Genomic DNA, 17,222 nt, shown 5'->3' with positions numbered 1-17,222 from the left:
TAGACATGATTTATTTGGAAAAATTAGCCGATCAGACAGAGAATGGTGTTCGTGTAATGTGGTTAAGCAAGCAGAAGCAGGCTTAGACCAACCAACAGATCAGACAGTGCCATTTAAAGGAAAAGTGTAACGTGAACAGCCCTATGAGTTGGCCACATACATCTCTGAGCAAATTAGAAAAAGCTGCTCCCTCTTCATGATTTTTGCCATTATTTCCTGGAAAATCTGTTTTATAAACAAACACACCTCTGCTGTCTGTGAGCTGGGGATGGCCCACCCTCAGTTGTGCGGTGTATAAACTAGACGTATATGGCAGCCCTAAATTTGGAGAACTTTTTTTCGGATTTATATTTAGATGTATAATATTATAACAACATTAAACAACATTTTTTAAGAAAATGATTTTTATGTGTCATTAGGATTAGTCTAAATTCCTTAATGTGACCTAAGATTACTATTCTAACGTATTAGCTATTTTCAGATTTTCCAAGTTCCCTTCTAAGTCTTTACCAATAGGCACATAGATTTTTTTAAAGATTTTATTTACTTACTTTTAGAGAGAGGAGAAGGGAAGAAGAAAGAGAGGGAAAGAAATATCAATGCACGTGAGATACATTGATCGGTTGCTTCTTGCATGTCCCTAAATGGGGACCTGGCCCACAACCCAGGCTTGTGCCCTGACTGGGAATCGAACTAGTGACCCCTCAGTTTGCAGGCTGGTTGCCAGTCCACTGAGCCACACCAGCCAGGGCTGCACATAGATTTAAAAAAGTTATTCTAATGGTAGTCAGCATGCAATTTTCCACTCTTATTTTCCCATTTAAAATGATAGAAATAGCATGTTTTTATATTGCTATCTTTTAATGATTTATCATATAATTTTACAGCAAGTGGTCATATCAATGAATTTAAGAATACTTCAATCTGAGGAGCTTTAATCAATGTTATGATTGGTATTATGAGAAATAAAGTTAATTTTAGAGAAAAAGAAAACTTAGAAAAAGGAGTTAGTTAGATAGTATAAATAGGTGAAATAATTCCAAAAATCATAAAATGATGAATGTTTTATTAGAATATGGTTAATAAAGAGCTGAATTTATATCTGGATATTTTTTTGGCCTAAAGGCCATACTTCCCCATTTGTGTTTACACTGTAATGAACCATTTTCGGAAAAAACTCCCGAGGTACATTTTACATAACACAGTGCAATGGGATGCACCACAGAGAAGCAACAGGGAGCAGTGGAGAACATGTGGATTTTGGAATCAAATGGACTTACACCGCTGTGCTTTGAAATGTTATGTTCTGCAAAATGACTTGTACAAGAATGCTTATAACAGCTTTATTTATAATAGCCCAAACAAAACAGCCCAGGTGTCCCCCACTAGGAAAATGGATAAACAACTGTGGTATAGTTGCCCGTGGAATACTATTTAGATATATGCAGAATGGATTACTAATACAAACAAAACCACGGATGAGTAAAATTATGCTCAGAAGTACCAACTCTGATTCCAGTATATGAAGAGCTAGAGCAGGCGGAGGTGGCCCACGTGGAAACCCATCAGAACACTGGTGTTTCTAGAGGTTGAGGTGGAAATTTACTCAGAAGAGACATAAAGGAGCTTTCTGAATGATGGTCATGTTCTGTAACTTAATAGGGACTTGGATTATACACACATGTGTACTTTTCTGAACTCACATAATGGTGCCCTTTGGGTCTGTGCACTTCATTGTATGGAACATGTCTCAAAAGATAAAAAGGGACCTCAACAGATATCCAGCCCCCAGTGATGATACACACCCCGAAGCATTTCCGCTTACTTTGCCAGGCACGAGCAGTACGACGGATCGATGGACGGCTAGAGGAGTGGGTACACCGGGAGCTGGGCAAAGAGCACGCACAGTGAAATGTTGATTATAGAATCTAGGTGTTCCTTATGATTGAAATTTTCACGTTAAAACATCGGATAGTGGTTTTTGATCTGAGACATGTGCCATAAATGTTTACATCTCAGTTTCTACAAAATGGAGGTCACGGTATTTACTTCACAAAGTTGAAAAGTGTCAGGAAAAAAGTGCCACCAAGGTAGGCCTGGTTATAAATGTCCACGTGCTGTGTGATGTTGCTTGCCTACTCTTTCATGCCCTCTTACCTGTCTGGTCAGTTTATAAGTGACAACATGTAATTTTTTACTTTAAAACAAAAACGCACTATGTGTATGATCCTGTGGGATGGTTGGATGGCGTCTCCACTCTGTGGTGGTGACCACTGGGACAACGCACTGCTCCATTCAAGGGGCTGTTCACCTGGGACTGCAGTTTCTAAGACAGCTACCCTCACGTGCCTGGGGCCTCAGCTGGGTTGGGGTTCTGGAGGCTGGAAGTCCAAGCTCAGCGTCACAGGGTGGTTAGGTCCTGGCTTACAAATGGTCACGTGCTTGCTGTGTCCTTGCATGGCCTTTCCTCCGTGTGTGTACACGGAGTCAAAGAGATTGCTCTCACTCTTCTTATACAGCCCTGCACATTGGTGTTTGTTAAATGAGTAAGAACAAAATGGTTCTGCTTCTGTGGTACAAATCATGTTGCCAGGCAAAATCTTCCCGGAGCAAATGCTCATTATGCCATGCACTTACTGGTTTGCACGCTTCCATCACTGCCAGGGATGGAAAGTCACTGCCAGGAGTCACCGTCAGGAATGGAAAGCTCAGAGACTAACTTGGTAAGGTTTGGCCTCAAACCTAAGAAGACCTCCCCATAGGTGCTCCCCATAGCCTTGTTCCTCCCTATGATATGTATGTTTGGATTTGACAGCATTGCCTGTGAACAAGTGGTCAAGATGGTATGTAGCAAAATTAGTGGTGCTATGTGGGGTGCACTGTCTGTCTGCTGATTATACATTGTTCGGATGGAACAACAGTTTTTAATGATGGTGGTGGCTCAAACTCCATGGAGGAGGGACAGCCTGTGGTGACACTTATTTTAAAGAGATTGACAGAAAGGAGGGAGAAAGGAAAAAGCGTTATATGCAATCTGCATGTGGGTTTTGCTATTAAAAAACTGAAGAGTTATTCAGCTGATTAAAAGCTCCATTGTGAGTGCTCGTTTACTTACATATTTATTGAGGGTCTACTACATGCCTGGCATTGTGCTCGGAGATGAGGATACAGAGATGGACTAGTGCACGAGACCGGCACGTGCCTGTCCTCTTGGAGCTTATATCCTGGTAATACTAAAGTTAGTTGGTTTATAGGGATTGTGACTGGACAGGGGACCTGGCCCTAAGAAGGTCTGCATAGGGCCGGTCTGTAGTGTGTGGGTTCTGGACTTTGTTCAGGGAAAATTCCACAACACGAGTTTAGGCGATTTTGAGAGTATGTTTATTGAAGCTGGGAACACTAAAACAAAGAAAGTAGGAGAAGCAACAAGAGAGCCTAGGCAGGGCTGCTTTAGCTCTCTAGAAACCTTACAGAACACACATGAGTCTAGGAGGGGGTTCTTTAGCTCTCTAGAGACCTTACAGAACAGACATGAGTCTAGGAGGGGGTTCTTTAGCTCTCTAGAGACCTTACAGAACAGACATGAGCCTAGGTGGGGTTGCTTTAGCTCTCTAGAAACCTTACAGAACAGACATGAGTCTAGGAGGGGGTTCTTTAGCTCTCTAGAGACCTTACAGAACAGACATGAGCCTTGGTGGGGCTGCTTTAGCTAACTGGGAAGTCAGAGAAAAGGGGGTCTTGGAGACAGGTTCAGGGGGTTAGGCTGGGACAAGCTGCTGCTGCCCATTGCTCCTCTGGTTGCAAGTCTCATGGGGACCCTGATAGTTTAAGGGACAATTCACTCTAAAAGAAGATTCAGGTGAGTGTGACCCTTTGGAGAGTGTGCCAGCTTCCTTGTCTCTAGGGGTTTTATCTCTTTTTCCAAAGGTAGGGATTTTAGGGGGGGTCTGGGAAGATCTCAGTAGAATATTCATCAGCTTTTCCAAGGTCATGTTGTCTACTGATTGGTCAGCACTAGGATAGGGGGGTCTTAGCCTCATGACAAGTGATACACCAGTGGAGGAAAAGCCACAGGGCGGTGGACAAGGTCTGGCTGACCTTCTGTACCTGGCTGTGAATTGCTTGGCCAGTTTGTTCAGCTATGTGTCTCAGTTTCCCCATTCCACTTGCCAAGAAATTTTCCTAGCTTTTTACTAACCTGCCTCAGGATCAGTTTTTTAGCAAACAAATATTCGCTTTGTATTTACTCTCTGCCAGGCACTTGGATATCATAATAAACCAAACACAGAGAGTACACATGCTCATGAATGTTACTATCTAGAAGATTAGGTAGATGTAATAAAATCACTGTGTGTAACTATAATAAGTACATTAGAAGCATGCACAATACTGTGGAGGGTACTTAAGCAAATTTAGGCAGGAGAATATTCCCTTCTAGGCTGAGTAAAAGTAGTTTTATTCCTAAACTTTTTTTCTGAGTTCAGAAAGTCAGCACAGACCAGAGACTGGGATCTCTGTGGGCCCTGCCGAGCCAACAATGGAATGTCAACAGAATTTGATGTCGCAGGGAGCACTGCGGCCAGTCGCACTGTGTGCTTAGAAACCTTTTCTTTTCTCGTGCGTTTAAGCCTTGGGAGTCCCAGTATGGCTGGGCTATAGGCAGCCAAGCGAGAATTGCTGAATTGCTTTTAGCCAGTATAAGAAATCTGGAATCAGGTTTATCTTGTGCCTAGTCAAAGACTACACAAAACACCCCAACACTTCCATGGTGCCAAACAGCTGCCGGAGAAGCAGAGCCTGGGATTAAAAACAAAGCAGTCATACAATGGATTCTTGCAAGAACATGCCCCCCTCCGCTGAGGTCATTGGTTCAGAACAGAAAGGAGGTAGAAGTCAAGAAAATATGGAGACCTGATGAGAAATATGTGTCTGACAAATAAAAACGGCTGCTTTTACAATCGTAGCACATCCTGGGTGTAAATAAAAACTAACGCATCATTACACTGCACATTCCCGAGTTCGGACAAGCTGATTTGTGCAGTTCTGAACTACTCACCTCTTCATCAGGAGGGGGCTGGGCTATGTTTGGAGACTTTCAGTTTTCAGCGCTATTAGCAGACGCACAATAGGTACGTAATAAGTACTAGTTGAATTATTACAGGTTTGTTTTCATTGGCTACCTGATTCCCTGAAGGATAACAGACATAGAGAAATATCTAATGATCACCAAACAATGTACGAATGATAAATTAATTTAAAGCTGTGTTATGATTCAGCCAAAATACTGAAGGTGAGTCCCATGTGGGTTAGCTTCTGCCTCTATAAGCACAAACTTGTCCACAGGAATGACTAGTCTGAAAGCCATAATGCATGGGAGGGTTAAGATAGGCTGAAAGCAAAGCAAGCCAAGAAAATCGGAGAAGGATAAGGTTGGGAATTTAGGCTCTAAGACAGCTATGGCATTGGACACCTGCTTCACAGTCTCAGCTCCACCACCGACTGGCTGGGAGATGCTGGGCAAGATCCTCAGCCTTCATTTCCTCTTCTGTAATAGGGACTTCTGCCTCACAGGCTTTCCTCAAAAGAATCAACTGAGTTCATGCCCTTATCACTATTTCTGGCACATAATAAGGTGCTCCATAAATTTTAGTTTTCACTCCTAATGGTTTTCTAAAATAATTCTAATTTCTGCTCAAGATTTTTCAATAAATATGATTTGCTGAATACATAGCCAAAGGCAACTGTCAGAACTCTGTAAAACCTTTTATATAAATACACTCAAATATCAGAATAAAAATTATTTTCTCATGGCCTGATTTTGTTTCAGGTAATGGGACCGTCACGCCCACACCAAGGGGCATGTAGTCTGGCCTCCCTGAACTGGAAATGCTTGCCTCCGAGAACCAGGCCATCACACAACCTGGAGGAAGACTTGGGGTGGGCTCCTTCCTTACAGATAACTGAGCACCAACAAACTGGATTACTTTGCTGTGATCCCAGGGTATAAGAAGTCCACAGAATCTCTGTGTTCTGAGTGTGTCCCTGTGCTTGGTCTCAGGCCTTGGTTTGTCTGGCAGGCCTTGGAGAGTGAGTACGTAAAGCATTCACCTGGAGTAAAATCAGGTTGAAACAATAAAGATGTTTTATGCTTTGTATAAACTAGTGAGTGTCACGAGTCTTGGCATAATAGTCTTGCTGAAAATTTGACACACTTTCCCTTCTGGTATGTGTTGGCATAAATTGTTCCTCTCTCTGCAAGATTAACTGATACCATCTGTGAGTATTCTGGGCCCTCACTCTCAGCCTACGTTTGAATCTGCCTGTTTCTTTTCCGTGCCTCTTTTCAAGGGTGCAGGACTCAAGCGTTAATGGCCAAATGTAGAGTCGGAGCTCGGTTTCTTCCCAAGCCTTTTAACCCCCAGCGCCCAGCCCTGCGTCCGAAGGCACAAACAGTCCTCGGAGACAGGGCCCTCCCACTGCCTGTGATAGGCTGCTTGGAATAGCAACAGCCTGTGTCACCGAAAAGGGCAAAGCCTTCGGAAATAGAAACAAAGTTGATCACAAATCACATTGGCTTTGCCTGAAGTTTTTTTTTTCACCTTCTTAAGCATGCGACCATGGGGAAAGTGACCACTGTTGCCACGGGGGGAGTGGTTTGGTGCGGAGGCAAAGGCTGTAACTTCTACCATGGTACCTGTTGAAAATACAGAGGGCCGCGGTCGCCTGAATCCGCAGGGGAGACCAGCCGAGACTGATGGCAGCGACAGAGCCAGCGGCCGCCGGCATCCTCCCTGGGCCAGAGGTAAAGTGAGGCAGATGGGCTCCAGTGACCCGCTAGAGAAGCAAGCGGAACTCGCGCGCGCCCGCCCGTGTGTGTGTGTGTGTGTGTGTGTGTGTGTGTGTGTGAGAGAGAGAGAGAGAGAGAGAGAGAGAGAGAGAGAGAGAGAGAGAGAGAGAGAGCATGCTAGGTGCACGGGGAGGAGGAGGCGGGATCTGGTGGGAGGAGTGATAGGAGCTATAATGCGAAGATTGAAGTCTCGCAGTTGCTAAGCGGGGTCCCATCGATGGTGCTGACAATGTGAGGAGTGAATCCTTTTTTCACTTTGGCACGATTGACCCGGTAAGATAATCACATGTGTGAACACACACGAGCCCACAGGGGCACACACACACGTTTTCATTTGTTGTCACACATAGGCAACCTGTAACAGCTGGACATTGTAACAGCCACTTTTAAAATCAGGTGAAGTAGGCTTCATAAAATGATTAGTTACATAATCAATGAACACAGCTCTGTTTGTAAGCTCCCAGCATCTGTTTGTAATGAATTGGAGCTTTATTCTGTTTGGAGCCTAAAACCCTGGCTTCCTTGCTCCTAGTTCTTTAAAACCAGCCTTTTGAACTGAGGTTTAGTACTTCTTCTCTGAGAGGTGAAATTCAGAAGTTTTTAATTCATCTCCGTTATGTTGCTACACCAAACACTTTCTTCACTTCCACGTTTACAGTTCCCACCAACGCATTGCATGGTTTCAGTTGCCTCTATCTATTCATTCAGTTTGTTCTCAAAAGAATAGAGATGAATGGTAATAGAAATGAAGTCAAACACAAATAATTCTCTCCTTCCTATGGCTTTTCTCAACTCTGCTCCCCACAACTATGTAATTCATTCCCAGGCCATATATTGGAATTTCATGAAAAGTCCAAAACACCAAATGATACCAAAGGCATTCACCTTGGAATGGACCTGTCTGCTTCCTTTTGCATTGGGGGTTTGTCTGACCTTGGAATTCAGTCCGTGACCTCTCTCCTGGAGGCACCGAGTGGTATGTCCTGGGGAGCTGAGACGCTTTCATTCTTCCCTGCCCTGCTCCTTACTCAGCCCTCTCTTGATTTCCCACTTCCACTTAAGAGTGAATATTACCTGGGGTCTTCTTTCAATACAGCCTAGGCCTGTCTTAAGCAGACCTTTCTCTAAGCGTGTTCTGTGGCTTCCGAGTCTAAGAGCAGGCGAGGGAATCTTGTACTTGGGGGTAAACAGAAAGAGTTACAAGGTTCGTGCGAAACTTCTCAGGATTGAGCTGAAGGACAAGCTGAGGCAGTGACATCAACAAAAAAAGGTGAACTAAAATAGTGTCAGTGATAATGGCACAAAGAGGATGAAGAGAAACTTTTTCCTGGAGGGAGCTTCACTGTAACAACTAAAAATTGACTATTTAATTTTGATACGGCTTTGAAAGCACAGTGGACTCTGAGTAGGTTAAACCACCCAAGTTCACAGTTATCACGAGGGAAAATAAGGTGTGTATATTTGCAAAGGTTAAATACATGCATAGAATTTAAAGTGCAACCGTTTGTGTTGAAAAGAAATTATAAATGAATAAATACTCTAAATTGTCTTTTAAATGAAACTTCATTATATAGAAGAGGGAGCCTAAATGTTTCTCTAAAAGTTTAAGTGAATACAGCTTTGATTTGTGCTATGTATAGTTTATATTCAGATGAATATAAACCTTTTATTATTACTACTTTTGTAATTCTTCTAAGTTGTGAACATCTCTTGGTACCCAAAGGCAATTATATATACATATGTATATAATGAACGCATAGTACAGACTCACTACGGTTTTCACAACTTACTTAACTTCAGCTATTGGAATTATATTTTAATCTGTTTTATGAGATGCTGAGACTTAATGAAATAATATTGACAAATACTCCTTTTGACTTCTTTGTATTTTAAAATTCCCACAGTTTCATTCAGCATATGGAAAATATGCTTAATAATGATCATACTATTCCTGCATTTGAGGTAGCAAGTCTTTCTCTAATCCTAGATGGAACAATGAAAGCACAAAGAGGAATGAGTTTTATAGTCCAAGACGAGGTAATTAAATCATCTGAGGTACGGAAAAAGGAAGTGGAAGCTCTGGCTCTGTGACTGCACCCCGATGCTGTCACATGCAGTAGGGTTAGTGGTTCCTCCTCCGCCGACGCCTCGGAACCGGGCAGGAGTGCTTTGTTACAGTGACTGGAAGCTAATGAAGTGAAATTCACTTTCAAAAATCAACTCCAAGTGGGTGTATTTTTAGTGAATTTTTCAGTATTCATAGACATTTTTTAAAGATTTTATTTATTTATTTTTAGAGAGAGGGGAAGGAAAGGAGAAAGAAAGGGAGAGAAACATAAATTTGTGGTTGCCTCTCGTGCACCCCCTACTGGGGACCTGGCCCACAACCCAGGCATGTGACCTGAGCAGGAATTGAACCGGCAACCCTTTGGTTCACAGACCAGCACTCAATCCAGGAAGCCACCAGCCAGGCCAACGACTTGTTATAATTGACTCGAAAAGGCATTGTTGAGCTCAATTGAAATCCTGGTGCCTAGAGCCAACAACAGATGTAGGTGAAGTGAGAAATGTGGTGTCCTGGCACATCTCACCCAAAAATGACAGGAGGCCAGAAAATGTGTGATTGGCCCAAGTTCATGCAGTGGCTGGAGCAAAGCTGACCCTAGCCACCTCTGGCCCAGGCCAAATGCCTGCTCCTCTAGTCAGACGCTGGGTCTCCCAGGCGCTTCAAATTTCATGACTCAAACAACTGTCTCGGGAGGCGATTCCTTAAGCCCCTGTACACCCCACGAGCACTGCTTTTTCCCCTTGGATTTGCCCTGAAGGTCAGAAACCAAGGACAGCATTCATTGCATGAGTACAGGGTCTCAGCACTGCAGGTCCAGCTGCCGGGCGCACTGGAACCCAGTCACCAGGACCGGGCTCGCTGACCCAGCAGAAGGAGCTGCACTGCATGCTCTCTAACACCCTTCTAAATCTCAGATGCCACAGCCTGACATTAAATAAATGCACACCTCCGCTAATCGCATAAATACTCTGAGGCCTTCTCAAATATGTTTAAAGTTGTGAACTTTTTACAAACTGGAGCAGGGTAGGTAGGTGGTCAATCCATAAGACAGGTGGCCATGGCCCGCTCTAGTAGAAAGAGAGGAGGTGGAGAAAGGAAGGCCCTGTGTCCTGGCTGCCTCTGCTCCCTCCCATTCATTATAGCCCTGAGCAGGCAGGCTCCTGGTTGGGGATCCCACTGAGCAAACCGCAGGCCCACCAGTACCCTGGTTAAGCAGACATGTTGTTTTTTTTTTTGGTTGGGGCATATTTACTGTTTCCCCACCGAGCACTGGGATCCCAGATTTAGCCTAACCTTGCCTCTTCTCTCAGGCTTCCTTGGGCAGCCCGAGGGAAAGTCTACTTGTAAGAGAGATGGAGGAGAAGTTGTCCCCAACTTCTTATCCCCAGGGAAGAGAAAGTCAGGCCAACCAGCTTGACCTAATAACAGAACATTATGTCAGAGGAGCAATTCCAACAACAGACCAGTCACTTTGGAAGCACAAAGTGCTTCCATTCCCAATTCTGCAGGCTTTCCATATATTAAAAGTGAAGTGACAAAATCCATGCCAAAAATGATTGTGTTTTAAAAACTTGTATTGAACACATCAATGTCTGATCACAACAAAAACAAGTTGTGTGTAGCTCGACATTCCCAAGGATGTGACCAGATTTGTAGACATGTGAACTTATGAGGGACTTAGGGACTCTTTTACATGGAAATAAGACCAGATTTAAAGTGAACCATCTCCCCCTCTCACTTTAGTCACTTACCTCTTGTTGACTGTACACTTAGCCTCACTTGGAAATCACCTCAAAAATCTAAACTGGAGGCATTTCATGATAAAGCCTGGGCAAATGGCTTCTCCAACATCCAGGAAGGGAGAAGGCTCTAAGCAAACATGGCAGCAGCTGCTTCAGGAAATTTCTGGGTGGTGTTGGGCTCACTCAGATCCTAAAGAGCTCTTGTTCCCCTTTAAGATCATGTCACCAAAAAGGGCAGAGAGGTTGCTACTTGCCACAGACTACCTCTTGGCTGCCACGGCAGGAGCAGACACACATTGGTGGGAACTTGTGGTGGCAGATCCTGACACACGTGGACAAAGGCAGGCTTGGCTGGCTAGCTCAGTTGGTTAGAGCATCATCTGGTTATGCCAAGGTTGCAGGTTCGACCCTTGGTCAGGGCACATACAAGAAACAACCAATGAATGCATAAATAGTGGAACAACTAAGTAATGCTCTCTCTCTCTCTCTCTCTCTTTCTCTCCCCACCCCTTCCTCTGTCTCTCTCGAATCAATAAATAAAACTTAAAAAAATTATTTAAAAATACCGTAGTACCCCAGTACTCATTGCTAATTCATTCTGGAACTCGTGACGAGTGCCGACACCGATGAGCACCAGACGATGAAGCAGTTTCTCTTGCGGGAGGTGTTGTGACTTGTACAAGTTCTAGCAAGGGCGACGAGTCCCGAGCAAGGGCCACGTGCTGACACTTTTTTTTTCTCATTAAAATTCAATGAGTACAGGGTTTGATGAGTTCTGAAGCCAACGAGTACCGAGGTATGACTGTGTTTTAATTAAAAACAAAAACAGACAAACAACAACAACAAAAAAACATGGACAAAGGCAGGCCAAGGAGCCGCAAGAAGTGCTGCTGCCCTAGATTGGCTGAAGTTAGCTTGCAGACGTTAGTTGGTGGCTGAGGACTGGTTTTACAGTCGATGTCTATTCTGATAGGTCAGTGCCCCTGTTCGAGTTAATTATTTTAAATATTACTCTCTCTCAGTAAGATTATCAGCAGCGGCTGAGGCCTGGAGATCCCAAGAACACACCTTATGGTAGCTGATAAGACCCTACTGTGAGCCCTTGAGACGTATTCTTTGCGAATTCTCGAGGGGTAACTTTCTAGTGCTCTAGATCTTAGAGTAGTTGGCAAAAAATAGAATTAAAAATGCAATGAATACCCCCTGGAGTTGCCTGAAGAAACTTCAATTTACATGTATATGTCAACGGCAAATCGGCCAGTTAAAAGTGCATTTTTAATTGCTGTAGATGTATGGCATGATATTTTTCACTCCGGAAGAGTTAGCTCTTTAACCTGGATTTGTAGGCAGCACTTTCTCAACAGGAGGAACCCGAGAACTATTTAGCCTCTGGGTTGAAAAAGTTCTGAGAGCTCCAAACCTCCCTCCATCGGAGTGCAATTAACTTGGGCTTCTAGCAGCTGAAGCGGCTATGACTCAGATTTTATAAGCACAAACTGGTTCTATAAGATTCCAGTTGGAATCTTAAGGTGAGTGGAATTCAGGCTCCTAGTTCAGTTTTGTTTCTCCAAGAGGCTGAGTTATTGATTAAAATAAGGAAATGACCAGGTCCCCGGTGAGGGGCATGTGAGAGGCAACCACATGTTGATGTTTCTTTCCCTCTCTTTCTCCCTCCCTTCCCCTCTCTCTAAAAATAAACATAAAAATAAAATCCTTAAAATAAGGAAATGAAAACCCTGTAAAAGGACACCAACTTATGGTGGTGAGAAAGAGGAAAAGTGGGAATGGGCTTATTTCCAAGGAGTTATTCCCTCTTACCTTTCTAAGTTCTGGCTGGACCAATAATCAAATTAACATGAAAAAGATTAGCAGGAGAAAATGACCAAATGTATTATGTACGTACACACAGGGGCCCCGCAAGAATATGAGACCGGAGGACAGAGGAGGCAGTTGAAGCTTGCATGTCATCTTCAGCTGAGGAGGACAAGGGATGTGGTGGTGGGGACATCGTGGGGCAGGAAGGTGATTCACATGGAGAACAAAGCAAATGTTTGGTAAACAACTGTTTGCTGGGCCACATTTAACAATGGGACACAGAGGAGACTCTGGTCAAAGGGGCCTTTGCTAGGCTCCTCTCTGTCTGCCGCACTAGTTCATCTGAAACTGTAGTTGTTCATAATGGTAGCTCACTTCCTGAACCAGGTCCTTTCTCTAAATTCTTTTAGGTAGTTGGGGGAAGGGCAAAGATTTTTTCCCTGAATCTTTATTTTCTTAAAAGTAACCAGCTTAAAATAATCAACATTCCAAAAGGCATACTTTGGGGTGTCAAACCCTTCTTCCCCTCAGACCAAAGACCAGATAAGAATGATTTCCCATCCGATCTTCCCTCAAAAAGTAGCCAATCTCAGTTAAAGGCATAAAACCTGAATTTTCCCCCAAATACTTCCCAGCTGAAACTTTGAGTCAAATATATCACCTTTATAGTAAATCGTAAATTAATATGGATCTTTTTTTCTATTTTATTGTGGCTCAATGGCATCATTTTCCTTCCTATGTCACAGCACACTCATTGACGCATTTGCTAACTGGCTAGGCCTCAGTGATAGACAATTTCTTCTATACAATTTTAGTAGAAGTAATAATAAGACTAGGGCAATTTATTACATTATTCTAATTTTAGGAGGTTTCATTCTTCTTGAACAATGACTCACTTTATACTGTTTTGCCAAAATACCAGGGAGAAAAATGCTGTCTTTCATTTAACTTATAGGAGTGTTTTTCCTTAAGTAAATCAAGCAGAATTTACCTTTAAACTGTTAAATTTTGTTTCCCTTGGAAGTAATTGTTTCTCAGAAGCACTTGTGACTCAGGTCTGCCTGGCATTGTTAGGCTCCGGGACTATTCACTATGCATTATTTTATCCAAAATGTTTTGCTCCTGCACACACCTGTCACCGCAACTTAGGGAAGCTGGAGTCAGGACCCATGTGCATGTTAATTTTGTAACCTGCCTGAAATGGCATCTCAGAGGTGCAAGACTCTTGGTATCTCAGCCCCCCGTGTGCGAGGCTTTTTAAGAAAGTTGCCATGAAAATCAATTTAATTTGTACAGCGAGAGAACTTTCCCAAACTAATGAAACATTTCACTTCCATCGGAAACAAACTGCAGAAACCCCAAGACAAAATCACTGGAAAAATGTTTCATGCTGTAGACCCAATTGCATAGGTACTACCAAAAACAAAGGAATTCAAGAATTTATAAAAAGATACAATTTTAATGGTGGAAACAAGGTACATTTTACTTTCTTTGCTATCAGTAAGAGAGACTGTTTCATAGTTTTAATTCCGTGTTATGGAGATTTTACCCATCATTCAGAGTAAACGGACTTTTGTTGAATGATTGTGGGCCAGGAACGTCTATTACTACTTTCACTTCTTATCTTTTCAACACTCCAATGAGGTAATATTACTCCCAGTTCACAGATAAGGAAACTGAGGCAGAGAGAGCAACAGCTAATGTTTACTAAGCATTTACTACCACGCACCAGGGGCTCCTCTATCTCGTTTATTATTGTAACAACTTTATAAAGTAGGTGATACTATTACCTTTAGTTTAGGAATGAGGACACAGAGGAATAGAAAGGTTAACAGGCACATCGAAGTCTTGCTGGAAGCTAATCAGGCACCCTGATCCCAGACTGTACCTTCACCGGTAAGCCCAGGTGCTTCCCAGAGAGGAGTGAAGTGACTTGCTCCAGGTAGCACAGGTGTTAGGTAGCAGCACAGAAATCCAAACCTCAGAATTGTCCCTCCAACTGGGGTTTTGCCCACCTGACCAGGCGTCCAGCACCGATGTCTGCTTCCTGCTCTGTTCTGTAATCTGATCTGTGAGCCTGGGTCCCCAGTTACACCCCTTTCAGAAATGTATTGCATTGTATTTTAGCTCGTTTCCTAATTTTACATGTAACATGTCTTTCTCTATAGATTGTAAGTTCCCAGGGATAATATGTATTCTTGGATCTATCAAAGCTCTGAGCCAACTGCCAATGTTCGGAATGTCCTGTGCAATTGATGCCTTTTCTCTGCATTCCCATCAGGGATCTTATGCATGTGGCACAAGTGCCACCATCTCATGCCACCAAATCCAGATGTAACCTAGAAAATGCCTCAACACACTGCTCACAATAACCACCCTAGGGATTGCACTGCCCACCCAGCTGAACCTGTCTGCCACCTGTGCCCAACACAGTGCTGGCACATCTTACACGCTGAATTGTTAAACGAGTAAATGAGTGAAGAAGTGTTGGCTGAGCTGAACGAAGGAGCATTTTAACTCAGTAATACTTACTGAGAGGCGCAGTGCTGGATATTTCAGGGTGCAAAAACAACGCAAGGCGTTATTCATGTCTATAGATTTTACCAACTCATCAGAAAGGTAAGAATCTAAATAATTACAAGATAATTATTTAACAAATTTTGAGGGTCTACTAGGACTCAAACATGAGTGTAGACCCTGGGTCTAAAGATGAACAAGAGACTTCCATGCAGTGCAGATGCATATTAGCAACGGGTGGAGAGACAGGAGAGATCAGGACACCTGAGCAGAGGGGGCAGCCAGACACATGATAATATGGGAGCTCAGTGGGTTTCAAAGGACCCTGCAAGACAGTGTTGCTAAGCCAAGTGAGGAAAGTATAACTGAGGCCCATAGGCTTACAGAGAGCATTCTAAGCAGAGGAATCAGCTGTGTGCAAGTTTGGGGCAGAGAGAATGGCATGTCTAGGGAACTCCAAATATTTTTTGTGTGATGAAAACACAGAGTTCAAAGGAGGGAAAGAAGATGACAGCAAGATCTGAAGATGTAAGCAGGGACAGTCGCATGAACCTTTGTGTGCTAAGCGCCATGAGAGGAGGAATTCTTAGAAAGAGACCATATCAGTTTAAGAAAATCAAGAAAGTTTCTGAAAGCGTTGGTAGCGTTGGCAGAATTAGGGGGTCTTGGAAAATCTCACATGCATGTCTCCAAATCTTCCCACTTTATGGGCTCATCATTCTTTTACTGTTCAAATAAAAATAACTCCAGTCCGCTGGAAGGTTAAACTCACATACCTCCTTGGTCCCCACTCATCCTGCTGTCTACAAACACACTCCGTATACCTCAGGAGATTTGTGGTTCTTCTGATGGCTTCTCGCACCGACTTCCAGTTCCCGCTGGATTCCTGCCATTCCCACAACTAGTCTTCACTCTGTTCCAATCTATATGTGGACTGCAGCCCCTTTCCCCTCAGGTACTGAAATCCCATTCTCCCAAGCTCTTTGTAGCTTTTTACTGATGATCTGACGAGAGCTCAGTGCAATTAAGTATCAGCTGGGCCCGTTCCTGAAACCATCTCGCCACACCCACCATAGGGAACTTCTTGTAAACCAACTCGAAAATAGCCACAGACCTCTTGCCCTGTTTTTCCTTGGGGTTCTCTCCCCATCCCCCTCCCTGGACCCTAACTTGACAACCTATTCTGACCTTTTCTCTTATTTCTGGGCCTTTTTAGATATTTATTCTCTCTCTCTCTCCTCCACCCCCATACACACACACTTGTCAAAATTCTGCCTTTGTATTGTATAACACATCTTGGCTCTTTCTCTCTCCCTCTTTCCCATAGTCAGCCTGTATATTAACAACATGGCCCATGGGATTCTCCCCTAACACTCCAGTGGCCATCCAAGCATTTATTTTTAGTAAATAAAGTGCTCTTCCTAAGAGCTTTGGAGACAGGATTTACAAAATTATTTTCTTCCCATTTTATTTCCCTACCTAAAATATTTAAAAAGGACTAGGAGTGACTCTCAACTGTTGTTTGAGTACACAGCCTCCCTTTTTAAATAGAAAGACAAATTCAAATTCTCACATAATAGTCTTCGCATAATATTTATTGATTAGAAAATATAAAATGACAGAAAGCTACTTTGCGTTCACTAGCACTTTGAATTTTTAGAAACTATCACATTTACATGTTTAAAATCTTCAAGTACAGATATGTATGTTACTTGCTACTTTTCCATCAGTCAATAATCATTGATGGGATGAAGATCCTTTTAAAAACCTTGTCGATTTCACAATGTCCATAGCTCCCCACGTCTCACACACATTCAGAATCTTCATCCTAGAGGTTATGTCTCCAGGTAAGGCAGCTGCCACTTTGTTCTCCAGATTCACCATTTTTAACTGTCCATTGAAAGTCCTCGTAAAAACATGGAAAGAAATGAAAAAAATTTCAACAGCAGTAAAGTCAGACATATTTGCTGAGTTTAGACTTACCCTTAAATAAAATGCAAACGTGGCTGTAGCGTATAAAAGAGGGCAGTGAAATGTTAGGTTGCTACAAACTCTCACTGTGTATCCCTCACTGAAAGAATTTTCATCAACCAGACCTGGCTGCTGTGGCTCCGTGGACTGAGTGCCAGCCTGTGACCAAATGGCTGACGCTGAGGGTTTGATTCTGTCAGGGCACATGCCTGGGTTTCGGGCCAGGTCCCCAGTAGGGGGCATGTGACAGGCAACCACACAT

General features: G+C 43.2%; 1 protein-coding gene across 1 annotated transcript in view; it reads left to right on the top strand.

The window, feature by feature from the left end:
* The first annotated feature begins 6,525 nt into the window (after positions 1 to 6,525).
* Positions 6,526 to 17,222, top strand: part of SLC2A12 (solute carrier family 2 member 12) — a 51,622-nt gene continuing 40,925 nt past the window's right edge. Inside the window, 1 exon segment of the mRNA XM_024551883.4 lies at positions 6,526 to 6,802. Within this exon segment, the coding sequence (XP_024407651.1) occupies positions 6,688 to 6,802 (115 nt within the window). The 5' untranslated portion in view covers positions 6,526 to 6,687.

The sequence above is a fragment of the Desmodus rotundus genome, chromosome 11 (genome assembly GCF_022682495.2).
Source record: "Desmodus rotundus isolate HL8 chromosome 11, HLdesRot8A.1, whole genome shotgun sequence".
Lineage (NCBI taxonomy): Eukaryota > Metazoa > Chordata > Mammalia > Chiroptera > Phyllostomidae > Desmodus > Desmodus rotundus.
This window is presented reverse-complemented; position numbering and strand designations above follow the sequence as displayed.